The sequence below is a fragment of the Macrobrachium rosenbergii genome, chromosome 2, assembly GCF_040412425.1.
Source record: "Macrobrachium rosenbergii isolate ZJJX-2024 chromosome 2, ASM4041242v1, whole genome shotgun sequence".
NCBI lineage: Eukaryota > Metazoa > Arthropoda > Malacostraca > Decapoda > Palaemonidae > Macrobrachium > Macrobrachium rosenbergii.
Genome location: NC_089742.1, coordinates 73,106,125 through 73,133,624, shown reverse-complemented (window position 1 = coordinate 73,133,624; position 27,500 = coordinate 73,106,125). Strand labels below are relative to the sequence as shown.

The following is a 27,500-nucleotide window of genomic DNA, read 5'->3' as shown; positions in this document are numbered from 1 at the left end:
TATATATACATATATATATATATATATATATATATATATATATATATATATATATATATATATATATATATATGAAACTTTAATGTCCTCTCTGGTTTCCTGGGATTTAAGACACTTTTTTTCTCGCATATCTTTCATACCTTCTGTCTAGCACTGTCGACACCTTCCTCTCCTCGTAAGTATCATACATTCCTTTAGCTACTCTACCGCCCTTCATTCTTTCCGCATAACCAAACCATCTCAAAACACAATGATCCATCATTTCACCTAATTTAACTTTTTTATCATTTCCACGTTTTGCAATCGCTCCTTTTTTTCCACACATACCACACGCACTTAAACCTCTACTATTTCATTTGAAATCGACATCCATACTTCACAACATTATATATATATATAAATATATGTATATATACATATATATATATATATATATATATATATATATATATATATATATATGTATATATATATATATATATTATATATATATATATATATATATATATATATATATATATATATATTATACATATATATATATATATATATAATATATAATATACATATATATATATATATATATAAGTAAAATATCATATAAACACAGTATGGGTGTAAAATCGTGTTATTTTTTGTGAAGTTGTTTTCTGCACAAGCAGTTCATGTCTTTGTTCTGTTCCACGTTAAGTGAAACTCCTTAATATCCCACACACATACATATATTATATATATATATATATATATATATATATATATATATATATATATATATATATATATATATATATATATATATATATTCTTGTAAACCCTCTAAAAATTTTACAATGAAGATGAAAAACACCCACAGAACAGAAGGGTATTACCTCTACCCCGTATCGATCAATAATCAATATAATCATCTTCCAAAAAGTGTAGTGATACTGTACTACCCAAATACATAACGCTATTCTTGTTTCTCTTAGTTTCATGTGTGCGTGCAATTTTTGTCTGTCTATCTATCTATCTATCTATATATATATATATATGTGTATATATGTTTGTATATACAGTATATATATATATATATATGTATATATATATATATATATATATATATATATATATATATATATATATATGTATGTATGTATGTATGTATGTATGTATGCATGTATGTATGTATATGTATGTATGTATGTATGTATGTATGTATGTATATACATAGAAATGATCAGTGCTAACACAGAAGCCCCTCGGCAGCACATCAGCAAACGACTCTCCCTCACCCCACTTAGCACCCACTGCACTTCTATCTATCTGTCTATCTGGCACGAGCTCCTACACTTCCCCGCAACATTGCAACTCCGTTCTAACACCTGTAATGCATGAAGCTAACACCTTCATGATATACCTATCTTCCTCATAATCACTATATAATGCAAATTACTTTTTTCCCATGAATTTATTGGTAAAAGTAGTAAGACTGCCTTATTTGGACAATTTCCAGGAATTGAAGGAATTTTTCCATCTCTCCTGTTATCACTCGAATATTGGTTTGAGTGACTCAGGTCTGAATTAAATGATGTTACCTCTTCTAAGAAATAAATAACATAAGCAGTATAATAAAAGAAGACAGTTGTACCACGGTTAGCAAAATCTTTGTAATATATACAGTTGCCTTTTGCAGAAAATGCATCGTTGCATACAGCGAACAAGAGCGTATTCGGAATAATGATAAAAGGAGATGAAAGTGAAGGTTGTAATGCAATGAACTTTCACTACTTATCAGTCCTTTCTCTTGGAACCAAAGCCACTCAAGGACAATGAGGAAATTCTATCTGCCCATAACTAGCGAAAGTAAAAATCTCCATGCCTGGAACCTAGTCCGAGTGGCCGTCTCACTCCTTCCTTCTCAGAGAAGCAAAAGACGAACGGGAAGAAGTGAGACCGGTGAGAGGCGCCTCTGGCCTCTCAGGGTTGTGTCCTTGGGTACAACATTAACGGGCCTACTTGACCACACCTAGCACAACTAGAAATCCCTCTTGCCGCAAGTGCCCGCCCATGGGGGAGCGGGAAGGGGGGACGGGAGTGGTGGTGTTAGGGCTGATGCCTACAATACGCCCGTGGTCAAAGAAGCCGTTCCAAAATACAAAACACTTCCCAGTGCGAACTCATAAAACGAATGTATACAGTCGCTACGTCAACATCGAGTTTGTCTAGAAAGAGAGCTTCTGAAGGACAGGGGTGTTAAACTGAGCTCCTAAACAGGACTGCAATCTCGAGAACCATTAATAGGATTTTACTTGCGTTTATGAACGTAATCAGTAGTACCACCCGTCTCATCGGACGTAGATAATATCACACCCTGTAATACGTCGTTTTCTGAAACCCGCAAAAACTAGCAGTGCATAAACCAGCCCGACTCTGAACTTTATGACTCTTATTAATGCAATGTCCTTGTGTCGACTCAAAAGATTTTATTGAGGAAACTAACAAGTTCATTTGTTCCAATATATAATGCACATTCGGTCATGCATATGTATGTTCATTTGTATATTCATCAAGCACATTTTTAAAATAATTCTGAATACATCATATGATTTACTAGATTGTAAGAGAAATACACCTTCAGTTTTTTCACATCTGTGAATAATTGTTTTAGCAGTTAACCTGTTATGATGTGGCACTGATATTCGACAAAAGATGGCTGATGATCACTTGACGTTTTCATAAAACAACTTTTCTTATCTTTTATTTAAAAATTTTCAATGTACAATATATATACATAGTCTCCAGTTACAATATGACATGAAATTTCCTGTAACAGTGTTCCTCAGTACCTCACTTTAAACCTATCTTAAATTGTTTTTTTTTTTATTAATTTTATTTTACAAATGTTCATTGAACTAAAATGAGCTCTAAATTGAACAACTAACCACCTGTTCAGAAGCTACTGCCTAGCAACGGATCTTTTCTTACATAACAAATACTAGCTGACTCGTTCAATACGCCATTCACTCTCATCATCATATTATCCTTCTTACGTCAGTAATATGGGCTCCTGGACCCAGCACCAGGGCCAAACACAATATCCTTTGGGGGCTTTGACTGTCAATGGTAAAGGGGCGGATTTGTCTTATCTTCTACATCCTTAACCCCTAACGGGGGTAGTGCCATCACTGGACCTCATGCGCTGCACTGTAGGCATTACTTAGGTTCTTTGCAGCGTGGCTTCGGCTCCTAGCTGCAACCCCCTTTCGTTCCTTTTACTGTACCTCCTTTCATATTCTCTTCCATCTTACTTTCCACCCTCTCCTAACGATTGATTCATGGTACAAATGCGAGGTTTTCCTTCTGTTACACTTTTCAAACCTTTTACTGCCAATTTCCGTTTCAGCGCTGAATGACCTCATAGGTCCCAGTGCTTGGCCTTTGGCCTAAATTCTATATTCATATTAATTTCTACATCCTTAATAGTCATAGTTAGGTCTACGATTTTCCGTGTGCCGAATGGCTTTGTCCCTCATCTTAAATAAAGAGATTCTTGTTTTATTAGCCATGGCTCTGCACTCATGGTCACCAAACCGTGATTTGACTGGTCGTGAAAATCTTTGCAAGTTTTCGCTTAACTTTTGAGTAGTGAACTCCCTCCGTTTGGAAACGTACTGATTCAACCCATCCCAAGGAAAGGCTGTAATTTAATCATATAACTACCATTTTATGTCTTTAACTTGCACTGTCACTATAGTACGGAAGACTTAACTGAGCACCCACTCTTCAACAGCTCCAGTCTTTCGGATAACAAACGCGGCTTTCATAACGCCAGATCCACTGGTGAGACCTTTCCCGCCTGAATGTCATTCATTCATCATCTTAGCGGAATGTTGCAGATACTTTTGTTGCCCTTCTCGCTATCTGAGGCGTAGGGGCGTTACCAAACTTCCTATTCCCAACTTAATATATTCGCACTAGTGTGCCCAAACTGTCAAAAGTAACAACGACATAAGAGAGGCTCGATGCAGCAAGACCAGCCCCTGAGACCTTACGTGAGACAACAACGATAAAGACAGGCTCGAAGCGCCAAGGCCAACCCTTGAGACCTTACGTAAAACCGTAATGTTTTTGCATACTTACACGAGAGCCAACGACGAGAGTGCTGGCCCGGAGTTCATACGATAGCAAATTTAAACGTGGAGTTTATCGTTAGCAAACAAAACAAACACAGTGTATGAATCTACTTTTCGATTCTATTATATAAATAACCAGTAATATATATTCATATCTGCAACGGGTATGTAATCTTATTAAACAAACTGAAAGGTCATCAGCATTCCAGTGCCCCTTCTACAGAAGCAGCCTCGGCTTATATAAAGAAAACAGCAAAGAAAAGTCCCAGTACTGAATATGATATACGAAATAACAATATTAAATGCAACTGATTATTTTCATAACTATTTGTAAAAAACTGGAAAATAGGAGCGAAATTAAATAACTTCAAATATGAATTAAATCATAAATATTCACTTACTTATTTATTTTATATTTATTTACTTATTTTTCATCATTCCTTTACTGCTGGTATTTTGGAAACCCTGTCGACCTTTCCACTAAATATCTCAAGGTACGTGGAGGTCATAGGTCATAAAATTATCTGATGGAAACTTTAATCCTTCCTCTACAGTACAAGTTCCGTGTTTGCCTAAGATTTTTGCTCTTGCTGCCACCTCCACCACCAGCAGCAGCAGCAGCAGCAGCAGTAGTAGTAGTAGTAGTAGTAGTAGTAGTAGTAGTAGTAGTAGTAGTAGTAGTGGAAAACTAGAAATAAAAGAAAACCGCACACGATCTCCGTCTTTGGCGTCAAAAGAGCTTCAGGCTTCTAAAATAGAATATAGAATTTAGGCCAAAGGCCAAGCACTGGGACCTACGGGGTCATTCAGCGATGAAACGGAAATTGAAAGTAGAAAAGTTTTAAAGGTGTAACATTAAACAATTGTTAGGAGAGGGTGGAAGTAAGGTGGAAGAAAGAGAAGGTGACCAGAGGTACAGTAAAAGGAATGAAAGGGGTTGCAGTTAGGGGCCGAAGAGCGACCTCAAATAATGCCTACAGTGCACCGTATGAGGTGCGCTGACGGCGCCACCCCCTACGGAGCCTTCAGGCTTCTAGACCTTGCCAGTGATAGCCTAACTGCACGCTTTCGCTTCGGATCTGAATACTTAACACGATTACAGTTCCAAAATAGCCATTAAAAACTATGTTAAAAACTCCATTCAGGGAACTCATTCGAAAAACAACAAAAATAACTTGGACAGTTATTTCCATTTATTGAATGAGAAGCCTCTTTGAAAATATATCACTGCATAACAATATACATGAAGCAAAGCATTTCATAGGGAAAAATTATTTAGAATCGTTATTTCCTTAATTATCAATTCATGTTTAAAAATAATAATAAGTTACAATTTCATTACTAAAGCAGTACAAAAGATTATTATTATTATTATTATTATTATTATTATTATTATTATTATTATTATTATTATTATTATTATTATTATTATTACAAAAGTCGAAAATTGTATCATAATAAAAGTCGAGTAAATTTAATTTTTATCTCTAGCCATTTGTATTTTGTCAGTGTAAGTGGAATCACTTTTGGGCAAAAAATGAAATCCCGACCTACATTTTTCGTAAGCAAATTTGAATGTGAATGTCAGTTATCTATTTGCCCAGTTACGTAGCACACAGGAAGTGCATTCTTTCTTTTGCATTTGCACAGTTCACACAATCACAGGCACGGTAAATCATGTGGAATTTTTTGGTGTCTTGTAGATTTTTTTAGATTTAACCTTTTTCTCATTTCGATTCACTCTCATTTAAAATATTTCCGACCCCTATGATTGGGTGTTTCACCGCTCCACTGCGATTATGGTCATTAAAAAACCAACTAATGAGTCTTGTGGCTACGAGCGCCCAAGCTGGAAGAATATTGAGCAATAATTGCAACTGTAACCTCTTGAAGTGTTCCCCAGCCAAGACCGTGGATTAGAATTAGAAGGGTGTAGAACTAGGTGGTTATTGCTAGCGACTGGCTCTTTCATGGGTGTGCTGTAACAGTAGTTCGTCCTTGACACCTGTCAGCACCCAAGCCACACACACACACACACACCAGCCCTCCCCACAAACCTGTTCTACAGTGTAAAACCTCGTTAGCCTTTGAAGCTACCCTGACGGTCGCTCCTAATTATAACTCGATGCTACTACACAAGTTGTTCTTTAGTGACTTTCGTGTGCCATGAGAAATATCATGTGACTCAGCGACAGTCAGTCATAAATCAGAGTGCCATGGCACAGAAATACGACAGTCGTTTCATAATTAAATATCTTATTACGTAGATGAATCCAGCGACCTTTGATAAAGGTCAACCTGTATAAGTTGGTAGTAAAAAACTTTCAATCATAACTTTTTATACTGTGGCAGTTTTACACATCGGTTTTGTCCAAAAGGATGTTTCATTGACTGAGGTGGTTAAGTGAAACATGTCATAAAAAAATTTATTCTGTTATCATCTAAGCAATACATTTAGCTAAGAGAAGAGATTCTCTCTAAATAATTTGTCGTGTGGCTATTTCGAAATGCATACAATAAATGACTTCACTGATACTGACTGCTCATTCCAAAGCATAAATTTTAGCTGTAGCAAGTCTTGTAGAAATTTCATCAAGGATTTTGATACTTTTCAGCAGAAATTGTATTGATACACATACACTAAACGCAGCTTGAGATGCATTGAAAAAGGATCAAAGCAACTCCGTCAGTAACTTCTGGTGGGCTAAATACATTTTGGGTATTTCTACTCTTATGGGAAACTGCACTAACATAGACTATGCTTCGGAATTATCTTCCTCGTCTTAATTGAAATCTTTTGCCGAATTTCGAACCTCTGCTTTCAAAACTGCAGAAGAGTCGCAAGGTCTGAACTTGAAAAAGAACAGCCTGAATTAAAAACTTTATTATCATCATTCAGCTTTTGGACAGATGGAATTCTCCTGGTCCAGGTGCACAAGAACTCGACTGAACCACAATGGAAGTATCTGAAACCCGTCCATTACCATTCAGAGTATTTCGCGGGACTGGAGGACAAAAAGCAAAATGTTCTTGTGTAGCAGGACTTGCAGGAAATGGGTGGAGCTCTTTCTTTTTATCTTTCGCTCCTTATCAGGATTTAATTTTATTGCTAATTTTGAAGCTCGGTCTTCAAAATTGTCGATATTCAAGGTTAGAGTCTGGAGAAAAACAAATATAATGATTTAAAATAAAATAATGATTATTTCATCATTCCTCACCTAGAGAGGAATTATTCTGAGAGAGAGAGAGAGAGAGAGAGAGAGAGAGAGAGAGAGAGAGAGAGAGAGAGAGAGAGAGAGAGAGAGAGAGAATTAAGCTGTAATTTCATTTTCAAGCAAGAACTGAGACGGTAACTATGAAGATAATGAGAGTTCTTACAAACTGAGTGGTTTCCTAACGCAAATGAAAGCATAGGGAGTTTTTAAGACAGAAAGCTAGAGGTCAAGTTCTATTCACAAACGGACGTACGCTAGACAGAGAGAGAAAGAGGAAACAAGTAAAAAATGCTCCGAAGTTTCTTCGGGGGAATAGAGTTTTCTATACAGCGTATAATGCTGTATGAAACTCTCGATGTGCCGCAGTATGAAACTCTCAGACACGACCGGGCAGCGCTCAGTTGCTCCCCAGATGCGGTCAAGTAAAGATGCGTCGGGGGCTGGCACTTCTAGGTGCCAGACGCAGATCCGTGGCTGACCTTAACCTTAAATAAAATAAAAACTACTGAGGCCAGAGGGCTGCAATTTGGTATGTTTGATGATTGGAGGGTGGATGATCAACATACTATTTGCAGCCCTCTAGCCTCAGTAGTTTTAAGATCTGAGGGAGGGCAGAAAAAGTGCGGAAGAACAGACAAAGCCTTCTCAATAGTTTTCTTTTACAGAGAACTAAAAAGGGAGGGGAGACTCTCCACATCTAGCTTCTCACTGGAAAAAAAAAAAACACTAGAAACCATACAGAAGTTTTTCTAGAGTGATTCCGTTCCACTGATTTTAATCAGCTTTGTTTTCCCATTATTTATCAAAATACCTCCCATATTTGTCAGCAGACGCCCTTCATGAAAGAAATAAAATTGCTCTTGTATTTAAGACAAGTTTCTGTACAACCAACTTAAAACTTTTCTTAAGCCAAAACTTACTTTCTCTTTAGAACCGTTCCTTAATTACTCAAAACCTGTTGTATGTGCATATTTCCCGTAACAGAATAGTAGCTATTATCCACCAATTTTCCTCACTGGGAGAATTCTTTCTTTATTTACAGCCAACCTTTAGATCTTGACCGCCTACCCTACAAACATTTTTCTGAAACAATTATGTATTCAATGAATATTTCATACCTACTGTTATGTAATGCAGCGTTTGTAAAATGCTTTTTCCCCACAAGTGAACAAATTCTCTTCTACCTTCTTCAGAGGCATTTTGTAGTATCGATGTTTCCTCTTTCCTTTTAAAACTTTTTTCCCGAAAAATAACCATTTTGGTCTTTGCCAATTTTCCAAGGAGAATTTGGAAGTATGTTCTCGACAAGTTTAAGGGTTTTCCCTCAAATAGTAATCTGCTTTTCTCTGACCGTCAACCAGGTTCTTATTGATTTTTTTTTTTTACTTGAGAAGTCATTCGTGGATTCGTGTATTCTTCCATGATCAGCACACGGATTATGTAAACAAGTACTGTCATAAAAAAGATATAAATAAATAGATATACAAGCATGTATATAACAGAAATTTGTTAATCGTTCGTGCTTTGACTTCATCCCATGACAAAATTAATGAAAATGCAAAGAGATATGCATGTAAATGCCTTATGTAACGAAAACAAAAATAAGTTGTTACTACCGATGAGAGGGAGAGAGAGAATGCCTGACTATCCAACGAAGACGGTGATGTCAACGCACACTGAGGAAGTGATCCAAAATCCAGACATTATATCAGTAATTCAGAGTGATGGATTAAGGCAAAGTTACGTTAATGGCTCTGCAGTGCATTCTTCACGCGAGACATGACATAAACAAGCAAAAAATCGGATCTGAACCACGATTTCTTAAGGCTAAAGTTATTTTGAGTGCGAATTCCATTAGTTTCCCCAGTTTAAGAGAAGGTAAAGCCGGACTCCAAGAACAGAATAACTGAATATTATCCGTACAAAAAGAACGATGTGACTGACTGCCAGCGGTGAATGTTGCTAGCCTTGGAAACGCCACACTCCCTCATGAGATGTAACCTCCCCCGTTTCTTGATTTCATGTTTAATGGGAATAGTATCAGGGTCTTCTTTGCACAGTCTGGTGAATACGTTCCTATTACATGATTTGCATTATCAAGGGAAGGCACATCTGTGGCTCTCTTTTCCGTTACTGGCACATTTATCAGGGAAAAACTCTTCCCCACTATCCTGTGTGCACAAACTGCAAAAAGATAGCCCAATGCATTCATGAATAAAAGTGAAATGGACAACTTCAGGAATGGAAAAAAATCAATGTATAAAAAAATTACTATCACGTACATCAGCATGATCGAAATAACGGCCAAGAGAAGGATTCACGTCACGCTGTGGAGACCGAACACTGCAGGAGTGATGCACACAATGAAGCATACAAATACTCTGGGGCCCATGTTGATGATTGTCGCGGGAGAAGCGAGTTGCTTCAGTATTTAATCAAGCGTCTTAAAACTAGAATGAGACCTCGAAAAGCCATGGCATACGGCTGCCAGAGGCGTCAATAGGTGTACTTGGTGCAATGTGTAGCGGCATCACACCTCAGAATGGTGGTGGCATCTGCTCTGATGGGCCTTTCTAAATCCAAGTTAGGCTAAACTTGAAGCCATTCAAAATGAAGCAATGAGAATAATCCTAAGCTGTCCACTAACAATTAGGTTATCAAATATAAGGATAGAGCTAGGATTGGCTTCTATAATACAGAGGATCAGAGAAATCTATATTGTTATGAAAGATGATAAACATACATATTCCATGGTCTTCATAACAATGAAGGAAGCCCACCAAAAAAACTTCAGGTACCTAGAAATTATTTTGATAGTTTAAGAAAAGTAACATTGGTTAACTTTTTCTGATACAAATGGTTTAAAGAGCGAACGTCAATAATAAAGGAAATATTACAATAAAAAATATAAAAAGTAGTTGGAAGTAAACATTCCAGAGCTGGTAAATGAAGTGTAAAACATGTGTTCGTCAATAAACAATTACTGAAGTGTCAGTTTATATTCGAAAATAGGTGTCCACATGTAAAATATACATACATACATACATGTACATTACATACATACATACATACATACATACATACATACATACATACGTACACAAGCACATACAGACACACATATATATATATATATATATATATATATATATATATATATATATATATATATATATATATATATATATATATATATATATATATATATATATATAAATGTATATAGAATATAATATATATATATATAGACAGTATATATATGGGCCCCAGAGTATTTATATATGCTATATTGTGTGCATCACTCCTATATATATATATATATATATAGCTATGATATATAATCCTATATATTGGCAACTTATTTCGATCATGCTCATCTACATGGGTCCCAAGTTTTTGTATACATCATTGATTTTTTCATTCTTAAAGTTATCCATTTCACTTTATTCATGAATGACGTGAATCCTTCTCTTTTGCAGTTATTTCGATCATGCTGATGTACGTGAAGTAATTTTTTTATAAATTGATTTTTTCATTCTTAAAAGATCCATTTCAGATGTGCCTTCCCTTGATAATGCAAATCATGTAATAGGAACGTATTCACCAGACTGCAAAGAAGACCCTGATACTATTCCCATTAAACATGAAATCAATATATATTTGACAGTGCAACCTTGTTATAGAACTGTATTGGCTTGCTGAACTCCTGGCACTGCGTGCAAATCACCAAGATCCGAGTTGTAGTCATGATGTCTTTTAGAGCGGCTTCTTGAGCCAGGTCATCTGCCCTTTCGTTACCAGGTATCCCCATGATAGAGGGCATCCACACGAACTTCTGTTCTGAATTTACTGACTAATTTTCATACTCAGTCACTGCTATCGTTTAAATTTTTCGGTAATCCCCAATGGGGTTGTACTAAACACGCCGCAAAGGTGGATACATACCGGGTTAAAACCCTTGGGGGGTCACTATCTAGGAAAGATCCGAACTTATTTGCCAGTTTTTACTTAATATTCTTTCATAATGCATTACCGAACACTTATTATATAATTATGTAATATATTTCCTCCCAGCAGTATATATTAGTATTACTTTTTAAATCAATGATATCCAGTATTTATGTGTTGATTTACAATATTATCATTAGAATTGGTACTAATTGTCATTAATGCACCGTCATGCACATCATGTATTACCAATATCACTATTATTCAGACATGAGCATCTTGAGGAGTCGGCCTATTATGTGAATATGTGAATTATATCTGGTGATTACAACTCATACTGTGCTTTGATGTTCAAGAACAGACAGTAACGATGACAAGGGTTGTTCCACTGAGTGACTCGACCCGTTAAGCCACTCGGTATACGTAAGGTCTCCTGGTGCCACGCCTCCGGATGGGAGGGGCGTCTCTAATGAACACGAGACTCCCCTGAGGCATAATCTAATCACAGCCCAAGCAAGTAAAAAATGCGCCGAAACTCTTATCCATGGCCCGGTGGTGGCCTGTGTTCTTGGTACTTATAGATGTGCCAGACGCACGATCATGGCTAAATTTTACCTTAAAATAAAAATTATTGAGGCTAGAGGGCTGCAATTTGGTATGTTCGATCATTGGAGGGTGGATGATCAACATACCAATTCGCAGCCCTGTAGCATCAGTAGTTTTTAAGATTTGGGAGCGGACAGAAAAAGTGCAGACGGACAGCCAAATGGCCATCTCAGTAGTTTCTTTTACAGAAAACTAAAAAGGGAGAAGCTATTCCAGCTTTAGAGAACAAGTGAGGATCCCTGCTGGGAAGCTCTTTACTCACATTCACGAGAAAATATCTTTACAATGATCAGATTAGGAATAAGAGTGCGCTACTCATTGGATTACCGGAAGTTAAGGAATGGCTCCTGCTCATGCTGCTAATGTTTGCTTTGTGTTAAGACAAGAGATTTTCGCACGTTATCTAAGAGAGGAGTATCTAATTTGGGAATAATACTATACACTGCGAGTGAAGCTGTGACAACAACGATTTGTAAATCATTGAATGGAATGGAATGGAATAGAATAGAAAATTTAAGCCAGAGGCCAGGCACTGGGACCTATGAGGTCATTCAGTGATGAGAGTAAAAAGGTTTTCAAGGTGCAACAAGAGGAAAACCTCGAAGTTGCGCTATAAAACAATATTGTTAGGAGAGAGTGGAAAATATGATGGAATAAAGAGGGTATGAAGAGAGTCATAGTAAAAAGAATGGCAGAGGTTGCAACTAGGGGCGGAAGGGACACTTCAAAGAACCTTAAGTAATGCCCACAGAGCACCACGTGAGGTACACTGCCGGCACTAAAGCCCCTACGGAGGTAAATCATTGAACTTGGTACGGTAAAAGTAGAAAGTTATAAATTGTTACACTTAAGAGAAAAGCAGGTAAAAATTACCAGAAATTCTTTATCAGAGCTTACATGGAACAGAGTCACAGATTCTGGATATAGAATTTTGCTTACATGTCAACAAAATCCATACGAAACTTAAAATGGCTGAAGAGAGAGCTAGACTCCTGAGGATTAGTACACTTCTGTAACACATTTAATGAAAGTTACACAAAGGAAAACAAATTATGAATTTACTATAAATATATATATATATATATATATATATATATATATATATATATATATATATATGTGTGTGTGTGTGTGTGTGTGTGTGTGTGTGTGTGTGTGTAGAATCTACTGGTCACTTTTAAAGACACATATGTAATTCTAATAGTTAAGAGGGCATTGTGGCTATTAGAATTACACACACACACACACACACACACACACACACACACACACACACACACACACACACACACACACATATATATATATATATATATATATATATATATATATATATATATATATATATATATATATATATATATATATATATACTGTGTATTAAAGTTAAAGTCCTCCTGGGCCTCTGTAGGTTCATAGGGCAGGCGCTGATCTCCTGTTTCTTAGGCCGACAGCCAGTGGGGGAACAGATCCCATTGCCTATGACACGTGGCCAATGTGTCACTAGGCCCACTGTTTAACTTTCCAGCCCAAGGGCTGGTACCTATTCTCCTACTGAACGTCCTCAGGTTTTTTCGGACCGTTAGGTTGACGGGCTGCCGGATTTTTGCTGGTGGCACAATCCGTATTTATATGTAAATATATACACACACACACACACACACACACACACACACACACACACACACACACATATATATATATATATATATATATATATATATATATATATATATATATATATATATATATATATATATATTTATATATATATGTATATATATATATATACATATATCATATATATGTATATATATATATATATATATATATATATATATATATATATATAATTCAAGGATAAATTTCTCACTATATCCAAGATTACTGACAACAGAAGCTGTTCCAGTAATAATTTTAGTGGGTTTGTTTCAAACTCCAGGAAAATCAAATCCGTTTATTCGCCAATGATGAAACCAGATCTTGATGGTAATATAATGTCTATTCAGATGTTCATTATATAGCATCATACCTACTTCAAATTCAACAGGTACTTTAGTTTTTGGCTAGTTCCCTTTTCCTTTCCTTTATAGTGTTAATGACTGTCAATCTTTTACAACTATGCTAACTGCTTGTTTTGATGAACAAGTTTATTTGTTTATTTTTTTAAGTGCAATCTATTACTGTTAATATTTGAGCCTTGTCATATCTCATGCCTCTTATGTGCTATTATCTTTGAACATCTAACCTTATCTTTGAATATTTTTGTAACCTATATGTATAAAAATGTACGTATGTATGTATGCATGTGTGTGTTCCAGCATAACTCTGAAACGCACTGAGCAGTTTCAACAAAACTTCGTAAACATATGACTTACACTCTAGAAAAGAATACTGTAGGGGTAAGACATCACTAGTACCAAAAGGGCACCAAAGGAGGGGTGGGGGCGGGAAGGGCTTCCCTGAAACAGAGCTGGTTCTGCCCGTAGACTTATTAACTAAACAAACTCTACGAACTTATCATACCTAATTTCGGCATATATAATGACTTAGTGTCTGGAAAAGAATATTTTGTGGGGGAGTAAGACATCACTGTCACCAAAGGGAGTTGGGGGTGGGAGGTAACATGCAAAAATAACCGAAAACGACATATACTAATATCTAATCAACAGTTTTGAGGTCCTTGGACGAATGGTGACACTCCCAGGCACTTTAAGTCCAAGTTCAGCCCCGATAGGAAGGAGGGGGTGAAAAGGGGTGAAAAATAAAATGACAAAAATGACTGATATTAGTGTCTAATCCATAGTTTTTGAGGTCGCTGAGATGAATAGTGACACTCCCGATGCCCTTTAAGTCCACGTTCAGCCCCTAGGGAGGGGAGCTGAGAGGGGGTGAAAAATAAAATTATAAAAATGACAGATATTAGTGTCCAATCCAAAGTTTTTGAGGTTGCTGAGATGAACAGTGACACTCCCGACGCCCTTTAAGTCCAAGTTCACCCCCGATATGAAAGGGGGGTGAGAAGGGGTGAAATATAAAATGTCAAAACTGCTGGGCAATGTAATTGAAGCAACTATCTTAACAGGACGGGGAGAGAGAGAGAGAGAGAGAGAGAGAGAGAGAGAGAGTAGAGGGGGTGTTAGGGAGAGAGAGCGGAGTTTATCGGTTGTCATTCAGAGTATTATAGCACTGATGTTCTTGTTCTGATATATAATATATATATATATATATATATATATATATATATATATATATATATATATAAATATATATATATATATAAATATATATATATACATATACTGTATATATATTTCTACTGCATATATATATATATATATATATATATATATATATATATATATATATATATATATATATATATATATATATATATATATATATATATATATATATAATATATATATATAATATATATATATATATATATTCATATATATATATATATTCATACTGCTCGTGTTATTCTTCAATAAGACAGATGGTTCAGATTCCAGATATTATAATTTCCACAGTACAAGATTTCGGGACATACAATCTTCTTCACCAGGTACCGACGCACTAAGGAGATAACAGCTACTCTCGGGTATATATACATATATACCGTATGCGCTCCTCCCAACACCTGTTGCTTTTCTTTTTCTAATTCCTGTGATGACTTGCCCGTTGATCTTCAGGTCTCCCTGTCCTTTCCTGCATTCCTCTTGATCTCCGTGGTTGCATGCTTAATCCTTCGTTGTTTGAGATTATCCCCTTTCTGTCTTTCTTTTTGTTAATGTTGTTCTTAAAACTCTTGTAAATTAATTCACAAGTGATCTTGTCCTCAAGATTGTTCTCTATGATATACATACATAAATACATATATAATATATGTATATATATATATATATATATATATATATATATATATATATATATATATATATATATATATATATATATATATTATATATATATATATATATATATATATATATATATATATTTGCGTTTGTAGAAGAGCATTGTGAATTTATATTCATACCAAAAGCGGTTTCTCCAAATGGTCAGTTTGTCAGTTTAAGTCTTACGGCATTATGATATAAATTATTAGTAAAAAAAGACGAGAAACTTGTAGAAAAATAAAAACGCTAAAAGTGAAATGAAAAGTACCACTGACTTGACTAGTGAAGGAAGGACACGAAGAAACCTGACAATTCAAGTGTGATGCAGGAGGGAGGAACTGCTTGAAAAACTGGTCGAGCATTTCCCTCCCTCTCTCCCTCTCTCCCTCCCTCCCTGCCGGACGATCCTGGATGGTTACTGAGACTACTTGTTCGTCACACGTTGACATTTACAGTTGCAAGCTGCTCTTTTCGGTCCGCCTCTCTTCCTCTTCAGCCTGACAGTATGAAAAGGTCCTCGGAGCGAGTTGCTTGTCGCCTCTTCGACAATCCTTTCAGAAATGACGCGAAACTGATTTTAATGTTTGCAGAAGGATGTGGAACTTTCTTTACAACTGTTTTAGGAGTGATTTCAGACGGCAGCCCCAAGCGCTGACATCCGTATTAGGTCAGCAGCTCTCAATGAGATCCGAGACTTTCTACGTGGTGCGAGAAGGTCAAGCGAGCTGCTGTCTGGTCAAACACCAGTACCGGCCCTCCGCTGACTTGGTCTATCAGTCACTAAGTAGAACTGCAGTACTATGTATATTCCGATTGTTTCCACCTTGTCGTCTGAGAAGAACTTTCGTTGGTATAACCTAATATATTGTAAACACATATTTCGCTTAATCTTCCGTTTTCCATTGGGTAAAGCCATAAGATTTTCCCAGGGATCATCACTCAGTGAATGTGACGGCGATATCATCAGCTTTGGAAGACTGAAATGACACCACAAGCGTCCCAGCACGAAAAGATCCTGACTCACGTCAGTCAAAAGAAGTTCTTTGGTCGTTATCTTTGTTGCTTGTCTGCTTCATCTGTGACAAACTAATCATTTGATACTTATATTCTCACTGATCTTTCCACTACTTACTTAACTTACAATTCTGAATTTTAATATACCTTTTTAGTGTGTATGTAAGGAAGCATGAGTAAATGTATTTATTCTATGTATGTGTTCCAGTATGAGAGCATCTGCCTATGTGCAGTTTTTAATTTCGTTTTAATTCGTTCATCATCGCACTGAATGACCTACTGAGTCCTAGTGCTTGACCTCAGGCCTAGACCTGGTATTTTAATCTAATCCTTCGGGTCAGCCCTATGAGAGCTGAAAGTCAGCTCAGTGGTCTGGTTAAACAACTTTCATAATAATAATAATAATAATAATAATAATAATAATATTAAGAATAATCTACCAGTCACTCAGTCAGGCGAACTAATTGGTGTTTCGGAATTAACAAATGTCATCTGTGCAACGCATTCTGAACCGGTTACTTTGAATGCGTCGGAAAATATATGCTGTAGTTCTGCTGCTATATGAGGATGTATTCATATTTAAAAGCATCATAACTTCCAATTTCACTATCAAACAGGTGGTGCTCAAAATAGTTGATGCGCAGTAAATTTTCCCATTATAAGCTCAGTTTCAGTTGCGTAAGCATAGCAATTAAGGATGTTGAATAAAAAAACTGATACCCTTAATAAAGCGTGTAAAATGAGAACTACATTTTATTTATATATTTACATATAAAATATATATATATATATATATATATATATATATATATATATATATATATATATATATATATATATATATATATATTTATATTTATATATTTATATATATATATATATATATATATATATATATATATATGTAAATATACACATATATATATATAATATATATACATGTGTATATACAGTATATGTATATATATGAATATATACATATATATAATATATATATATAATTTATACATGTATATTTATATACATATATATTCATATAAATATAATATATACATATATATATATATTTATATATATATATATATATATATATATATATATATATATATATATATATATATATATATATATATATATATATATATATATATATATACACACACACGTGTGAGCATATACTGTATATGAATGGTCATTTCATTACAAATTAATATCCTTTAATAAAATATGGAAAAAATAAAAAGTATTTTTCTGACATTGCTTATGAAATATGAATGTAGTCATTGGAAATTAAAACAACGTTATGGAATGAACTGAAAAATTAATAATTGTGATGAAATATATCAACAGTGATAAAATATCTTCTTGTGTACTGTTACGATATCTGAGATAATCGTATTAGATTCACCTACAACAAATGAAAAATGCGCTGAAGTTAACTTCGGCGCAATCGAGTTTTTCGTAGAGCGTATAATGCTATATGAAACTCTCAGCCATGGCCTATGAACACTCAGCCGCGGCCCATGAAACTTTCAGCCACGGCTGGTGGTGGCCTGTGTTGTTGGCACCTATAGAGGTGCCAAACGCTCGATCATGGCTAAATTTAACCTTAAATAAAATAAAAACTACTGAGGCTAGAGGGCTGCAATTTGGTACGTTTGATGATTGGAGGGTGGATGATGAACAAACATATTTGCAGCCCTCTAGCCTCGTTAGTGTTTAAGATCTGAGGGCGGATAGAAAAAGTAAGGGCGGACAGACAAAGCCATATCAATAGTTTTCTTGTACAGAAAACTGAAAGAGAAAAAAAACAGTTAAACCGCGACGTCATCATTGATGAAATGCCACCTGTAAATATAAATACACACACACACATACATGCAAGTAAAGCTTCCTTGATGCTATGGGGGTGAAATGGAAAATCATTAATTACAAGAAAACAGATGATTCATTACTTTGTAACTGTTCTCAGTGGCGTTGCTATGTAGGGCGCCAGGGGGGCCACGGCCAACCGGTCCTCCCCACCCCCTTCAGATGCTTGGGCCCCCCACCCCCCGTTGAAATTCCTTGTAGCTAAACTTTAACCCTTACAGTATTTGGTACATTTGCATATAGTAAGAGTTGAAAATTAACTGAAAACTGAGCTCTATAACTTCAAATACAGGTTTACTAATACTGTTACTTCCCTTCATTCACAGGGATATATACATTCGAGAATAGTATATTTTACTCATTACAGAACTGGTACATGAGTTCTGTGTAATTTTCCTTGGCCCCCAAAAATTATCTTGGCCCCAACTAGGTCCCCCGACTGATGGAATGCCAGCTACGCCACTGGCTGTTCTTAAAACGAATTTCCTTTGGGCACGCTCATTGAGAAACAGCGTCCGTACTGAAGATATAATTCACGGAATAAGTTTTCCTCACGCGCAGTTTCCGTGATAAGGCGAAATGAGAAATCAGCGATCATAATAAAGCATAAGATTAAATCGTGTTCTTAAAAATAACATACCTCAAGAGCTCAGTCTACGGCGCAATATAAATGATGCAATACTTTACGTAATTCAGGGTAAGGTAACACATCAATGAATAAAAAAGGCAAATTTATCAAATTATAAGTAAATAAATGAAATACTGTACAGTATGGCAACAAACTGATAAGATTTCGCTGTGTAAAAATATATTAATGGTGATTAAACCATGGCAGGCTTTGGGTAACCTAAAGGGTAGGTACCTATATATACTGTACCTACCTTTTGTTTGTTTGTTACATGCACGAAAGAATAAAATGGGAGGATCGCTTGTTCACGTAAAATATTTTAGTAATTGTTATAACGTACTCTTTCATCTGTTTAGGCAAAACAGTTAAAACAGTGACACCCGTGCTATTCGGCAGTGAGCTGTAGGGAACAGTACACCCACGGTACACCTACCATATTGTGGGTTGTTTACGAGAGAGAGAGAGAGAGAAGGGTTCGCTTTTTCACAAGGTTTATTTAAACACTTTAATTTGTTATAAATATGCGAATAAGCTACTAGTACTAATTGACTTTTGCGTCAAGTTTTCAGTTTAAAATGTGTCGGGTCTAGTTAACCAGTGAATTTAGCGTTTTCGGTTATTTGGCATCGACAAGGTAAGGGAAGTATGGGTACAGAGTTCCACTCTTACATCCATGGAGTTTTATTTGACCTTATCTGGCAGGACCTTGACTCTATTTTTGCCGATGATAGAAGGGTTACTTTATGATTATACACATATATATATATATATATATATATATATATATATATATATATATATATATATATATATATATTATATATATATATTATATATATACTGTATATCACATATATATACATATATATATGTATATATGTACATATATAATCACAAACACTAAGCTATAAATATCGTTCAATATCCAATTCGCTTTACCTCAGAAATAATACCGAAGGGGAGTTATGTCTGATAAGTGGTTAGAGCCAAAAAATCATTCTCTCTCTCTCTCTCTCTCTCTCTCTCTCTCTCTCTCTCTCTCTCTCTCTCTCTCTCTCTCTCTCTCGTATAATGAGGGCTAATGGTTTTGATACAGAATCCTGGAAAAAGAACTACATATTTGCAACCGTAGAAATCGCACTTGAAAATGATGATGATGAAAAAAAATCAGCTAAAGGTGACATGCTTAACGGGTATTCCTCATTCAAATTATATAAAAAAAAAGTTCAAGGGCTCCGTAGCACATATTAACGATGATACCTGTAACCGAACTGAGACCCGTCAGTCAAGGAAAGGAATGCTACTACAATAACATCGTAAGGAATAGGAATTTGATATAGTAAAAGAAACAAACATGGGAGAGATGAAGAACTGACAAAAGAACAAAGTCTGTGCATAAGAAGCAGAGATAATTGCTGGGAGTTTGATACGTATGATGCTCTATGTCCTAAGAATTTTATCCCGGAAACTTTATGGCACCTTGGCTCTCTTCGCCGTTTCCGAACAGACGAATTCTGATATTAATAAACCTCACAGGCTACCTGTAGCCACAACGCGCCCTTGGCCCATCGTAGTGAAAGGGGAAAAATAAATAGACAGAACCCATTTATGATGTCTCTGAACCATGCTCGGTTATTTTAGAAGGGAAAGCTGGAAAAATTCATTTGTACAGGTGAACACATGAAAACTCAAAGGAATCAACGGGATTAACGCAAAGGTAAAGGCAAATCTGATTAAACGTTGTGGTCAGCCTAATGAAGGCTACTTCGAAAAGGGTTGCATGCAGTAGTGAGACGGGAGGTATCTGGGGAAACAGACATGAATACTGAAAACGTGGCTGTACTCGTACAAGTAGCAGTGTCCAGCGTAAAAGCTCCAACACACAAGAGAAAGGAAGCTTCACCTGACAGGAAAAACAGTGGAAACGAAAAGGGAGGCGTCATGACTGAAGGTGACAGAAATATATATTTCTTAACGATGTACTCTCGCTCCAGCTTACATCCAAGGAGTTGGAATCACTGTAGATAGGAAGAAATAAGACAGAAAAACTCAGGGCCACAGGCTTTAGTAAATTTTAGAAGAGCAATTGGATTTTGGTGTGCCACTCTCTCTCTCTCTCTCTCTCTCTCTCTCTCTCTCTCTCAGTCAGCTAGCTTTATGTATCCCATGTAATGAGAGAGAGAGAGAGAGAGAGAGAGAGAGAGATTCTGGACAGGAACTGGATAAAATGTTGAACAGGCAATTCAGTACTGTGGGTTGTTTATGGTTTTTCCATGAGATTTGTCTGTCTTGCAGGATTTGGTGGTCAAATAATTCAGTTTGGGTTTCTTATGGTTTTAGCAATAGAAACAGACACCACAGATTTTTTTTTTAATTCTGTGCAGGCTTTGTCATTTTCGTACTCATCCCATATACCAATCTGTGGTCTTGGTTATGGAATTAAACATTTGTTTCCATATCCCAACTTCATTAATGTTTTTCCATCGATAATAAACCAAACTCCAAAAAATTAACATCCATTTAAAAAAAGTCACTAAGAATTATATTGCTTAAGATATATATATATATATATATATATATATATATATATATATATATATATATATATATATATATATATATATATATATACTGTATATACTAGCTAACCAGCCCGTCGCTGCCCAGGAAAACTCTGAATGACAGTCTAAGGGTAGTGGGAGGAAGAGGGAAGAGGGAGGGGAAGGGGAGGGGGAGGAAGAGGTAATGGGAAGGGGAGGGGAGGGGAGGCAGAAGGGAGAGGGGACGGGGAAGGGAGGTGAAGGGGAAAGGGAGGTGAAGGGGAAAGGGAGGGGAGGGGAGGAGGAAGGGAAAGGAGGAGGAGGGGGAGGGGAGGAGGAAGGGAAAGGGGGGGAGGGGAGGAGGAAGGGAAAGGAGGAGGGGAGGAAGGGAAAGGGGATGGAAAATGGAAGAGGGGAGAGAAGGGGAAGGGGAAAATAGAGGGGGGAGAGAGGGGCGAGGGGAAGTTAGTTCCTCTATCAGAAGAGAATAAAAAGCATCTCCACTGAACAAGAATATTGTATTTCTCCAATTCGCACTCAGGTGTGTATGCGTTTGTGTGTGTGGGGAGGCGGAGAAGGTCTGTCTCCTTTGCAACAACAGACGGACGTACCCGGCCTTAGGTATGTAGTGAAGTGTTGCTGTCAAAACACCCAATAATTATTATTATTCCAAACCTCATTTATGCCGACTTTACAATGAAATACTCCATTGTGACGCTATGAAGTAGTCACTATAACGAATTCAGAAGGTAAAAACAAAGAAGAAACGATCGAATTAATGAGGAAATTCCCATTTGAAATAAAGAAGATGGAAATACTATCACTGTACATCTTGCACGTCAGGTTGAGCCAGCAGTTACTACGCATGCGCGGATAATCATATGTCTGACAGCGCCCGGAAGAAAACCTGGAACGATCAGGCGAAAAATGACCATTAACCCATAAAGCACTTGAAGGAAAACCTGGTAGAATTGGTAAAAACGAAAATTGCATTCAATTTGTCTGTTTGATGTCTGTCCTGTTGGTAGGGGTTTGATTTTGAGTTATAACCTTCATGGGGTCACACAGAGGCCACATGCCAAATTTTGTCTGGGTCTGTCAAGCAGTTCAGATTTCTATAGCACACGAACATGCAAACATTCACTTTTATATATATAGATAGATATATATACATATATTATAGTATCTCTCTCTCTCTCTATATATACATACATATATATATATATATATATATATATATATATATATATATATATATATATATATATATATATATATATATATATAGAGAGAGAGAGAGAGAGAGAGAGAGAGAGAGAGAGAGAGAGAGAGAGAGAGAGAGAGAGAGAGAGAGAGACTACGAAAAGTACTAAATTCTGAGGACAACTTACCCACAAAACCTATAATCCATTGCCACCGAATCCTCATGGTCACCTGCAAAAGAAAAAATCCCTTGATAAGAACTCGACACCTCCCGGCTTCTATTCAAAGAATGAACGAGGGATTCATTATTATAGATTAAACTCAGAACTGCTTCTTATCGCTACTGAAACTACAATTTCTGGACATCAAGAAATTTGACATGGTACCATGATTCAGAATAAAAACTACACCTACAAGACTTTCAGGGCTCCTCTCTCGTTCCCTTCTTTCGTTTTCCTTTTCTTAAAGATATACCTAGAGCAAAATCTGCGGCGGTCTTTCCTGAAGGGATTGGCTTAAGATAAGATTGTGAGGTGATAAATCAAGCGGAGCTCATTTCTTCTTCATCCTAATGCTGCTAATAATGTTGGCAGATATGCTTATAATAACATTTAGGTTTGCAAAAGGAATACTTTTTCTTTTTTTCTAGAAATTCACATCAAAAGATGACAAAGATCATATGCAAGGCCCCCAAAACCATCAACCTTCCACCATGATCCGGAAATGTACACAAGGAATATGAATGCCGAATGGTCTGACACGTCAATGAACCTAGGCGCGTTACGGGAAATGCCAGTTGCAATACACTGATAAAGAAATCGTTAAAGGGGAAAGTTCGTTTCCAGAGAAAAAGAGAAACAGTACTAGCGAGGGAGAAGGCCAAAGGGCTTTCTAAGCAAATGACTGGCAGCCATCTGTCACAAGTGACGGTGCTTCGGTTCGTCAGCAACGCGGAGCCATATTAGGTTTGCGGGTAATTTCTCATTCTAACACCATTCGTTACGCTCGTCTTTCGTTTTACACGGGTTACAGTGCACACAAATAATCCCATTCGCTGTATTCTGAGGGTAAAACAGCAGTTTAGATCCATTATTCGTAATTCGCGCAGCTTAAAAAACCCACAAGATATTTACAACTGGATGTTTATGTCAACTGCTTCAACATCGGATACTTTTTATTTTGAATAAATAGCCTTTAAAAAATTAAACAATTTGAAGTTAGTTTTTCATGTCGCTAGAGGTACAATGTTTGATGCATCATTTTAATAATGAAACAGGGCAAGCGAAGAAAGAATCATTCCTAAAACCATTATCTGCATCTGACAAGATGGATATAATATCAACGAAGTATAAACAGATTTCTTTAGCCAGGTTAGAAGTACTTCAGGGGAAAAAATAAAAAAAGATACTTTCACCTAGAAATTATCATTAAGTAATAAAGAAGTAAACCTGTTACACATCGGGAAGACGTGCTTGCATTATTTATAAGTCGAATTCACGTTGCTTTGCCAAGAGAACCATCGTGTAATAAGCATCGTTTGAGGTTGTGCGCAGCCCTGACAGTAAGTGATTACATGAAGTATTGTCAGCGCACAGGAAGGAAAACGAAGCTGGAATGCAAAATCGTGATCAGAGAGATTGGGAAGGCTTCAAGTGGCCATATATGTGACAGTTTCCTAGGCTTTTCATGCGGGATGTACCAGTCATAAAAAAAAAAAAAAGTAAAAAATGCGCCGAAATTTCTTAGGCGCAATCGAGTTTTCTATACAGCGTATAATCAACGCCACCGAAAATAGATCTATCTTTCGGTGGTCTTGGTATACTGTTGTATGAGCCGCAGCCACTGAAACTTTAACCACGGCCCGGTGGTGGCCTGTCTTATATCGCTGCCAGACGCATAATTATGGATAACTTTAAACTTAAACAAAACAAAACTACTGAGGCTAGAGGACTGCAATTTGGTATGTTTGATGACTGGAGAGTGGATGATCAACAAACCAATTTGGAGCCCCCTAGCCTCAGTAGTTTTTAAGATCTGAGGGCGGACAAAAACAATGCGGACGAATAGTTTTCTTTAATAGAGAACTAAAAGCATCCAAAGCTTGATTCAACAACATGGCCTAGAGTAGGAGGCCACTCCCTGTCATGTGCCGCCCTTGCGCTGTTCACTGACAACAGTGACCATGGTGGCTTTCAGTGACGAGGGCTTACAATGGGGAAAGACGGAGACAGTAAACAAGCTCACTTATTTCTTCCAGGCATCTTTGAGGAATCAACTTGGATATAAATGAAATACTTCCAGGTTAATTAGAGAGAAAAAGTAGTGGCGTTGGTTGTTTAACCGAACATCTTATTTACTGAGATGTCCCGCGGTTACGGTTAAACTTTGCCCGTGCCTTCAGGCCAATCTCGCCAGTGTGACGTCATTGTAGTGCCATCAGTGACGTAATTATGGTTAATTTTTGGCACTGCAATAGAAAACAATGGTAGGGGGACTATACAAAATGATAATCTCACAGCTTATGCTTTGACAGTAATCCTTTTCCTATTGAGAGATGTGCCAGGCAAGGATGTTCTCTCTTCATGTTACTACATATAGGCTAATACACCAAGGAACCCTCTATTGGAAAATTAACAAGAAACATTATACCACTTCAACCTCCAAATGATATAAATGTATGAATTCAAGTATACGCCAATGATACATCCATTTTTATTGCCACTGATCAATCGGTAGTTGAAGTCTGTAGTTGATAACAAAGTTTGAAGAAGCAATAACAGGAGCCAAACTGAAAAGAGGTGAAAGCAGTATTACAGGGCGGGCAAGCGGGAATAGCTAATATCATGGTTAAACAGAGACCGAGTTGAAAATATCGAGAATCTTTGATTGAGAAACAGATACGAATACTAAGAAGAAGAACTGGGAAATGGTTGTTGGCAACCTTCAGAAACAGGTACAAATACCTATTTCCCATAAACCAAATACCGTCAACTCACTGCCGTTGTCAAAAGTATGGTTTATGGCTCATACAATGCCACTTAGTAAAGTAAATGCTAAGAAAACTTAACTATTATTTTCAGATATTTATGAAGGGGCAAGTACCAGCCGATGCGCAGTAACTGTTTTTCCCCTGCAAATGAAGGCGGCACATTTATATACTCGTATTGTTTATCACAAAGCTGCTTCCATTCTTGCAGCTGCAAGTCTTCAAGGAGCTTTGTCCGGAAGGTTAAATCAATATCCATTAAACCAAACACGACTGAACCATTTGGGGATGAGTTTCCCATGCAGAGGAGCTTCCGTTAGTGTTCCTATATTCTGTTCCAAGGCAATGGGATTGTAAGATTGATTTGCAAGCACCCAAACTTCCAGGCTGCTAAAAGCAAAGCCATTTACACCATATTATTTAACAAAATTCCATCCATTGTTGAAGAAGCTTCCCCATTGGTGCACTGGGAAAGGATCTGGAGGAACATTAATAATCGTTAATTAGAATAGAATAGAATACAATATAAAATTTAGGCCAAAGGCCGCGCGCTTAGACCTATTAGGCAAATTGAGGGTAAAAAGATTTGAAAGGTGTAACAGGATGTTGCACTATGAAACAATTGTTAGGAAAGTGTTGAAAGTAAGATGGAAGAAAGAGAATATGAACGGAGATACAGTAAAAGGAATGAAAAGGGCTGCGGCTAAGGACCGACGGGACGCTACAATGAACCTAAAGCAATGCCTGCAGTTCACCGCGTGAGGCACACTGACGGCACTATCCCCCTACGGGAAATAATCTTTAGTTGGTATTAGAAAAATGGAACTTATGCATATGTACAGCCATACTCATAAGTGATACTGCATGACTGCATTGCATTTCGTTCAAAATTCACGAACTGGCATTCTAACATGCTACATATCTATCTCTTATTTGAAGGTGAAAACACATTTATTTTACAAAATAAGGCCAAAGTATGTTTCACAGGAGCAAAATCTATCATATATTTCAAAACTGCAAGAAAATATTACGTGTAGCCACATTTTTTAAAGTTACGAAACGTTTTCAAAACGTTCGTTCGCTCATCGCCGATGCGTTCGTCATAAAAAAGTCTTCCTCAAACCCAGGTTCAAATGTTAAAGTAATAAAAAAATCAAAACGTATCTTTTTGTTTCAGTATCTTTTATTAGCGTATTTATTCACCTTTACATCTATAATGGAGACTTTAGGATGAAGAACGATTTTATAATACTCGTTTCTTCCGTTCTGTCGGTGTGGGAGGAGTATGGGGCCGAAAGACTATCATTAAAGGGTGCTAGCAACCCCAAATTTAATAAATAGTTCCAGAGATGCTCTCTCTGTAAATTACACTTTACAAGTATTTATGCTTTTTAAAGCCACCCTAAACAACTTCAAAAAGGCATTACCTTGATGGAAATGTACTTTCGCCTATGCATAAAGCTTTAAATCA

At 36.5% G+C, this 27,500-nt stretch overlaps 1 protein-coding gene across 2 annotated transcripts in view; it reads right to left on the bottom strand.

Moving 5' to 3' along the window:
- Positions 1–27,500, bottom strand: part of LOC136848584 (general transcriptional corepressor trfA) — an 81,542-nt gene that overhangs the window by 23,825 nt on the left and 30,217 nt on the right. For both annotated transcript variants that reach the window (XM_067120890.1, XM_067120901.1), the window contains exon 2: positions 23,232–23,274. In XM_067120890.1, coding sequence (XP_066976991.1) covers positions 23,232–23,268 — 37 coding nt within the window. In that variant the 5' untranslated portion in view covers positions 23,269–23,274. The remainder of the gene's footprint in view (positions 1–23,231; positions 23,275–27,500) is intronic.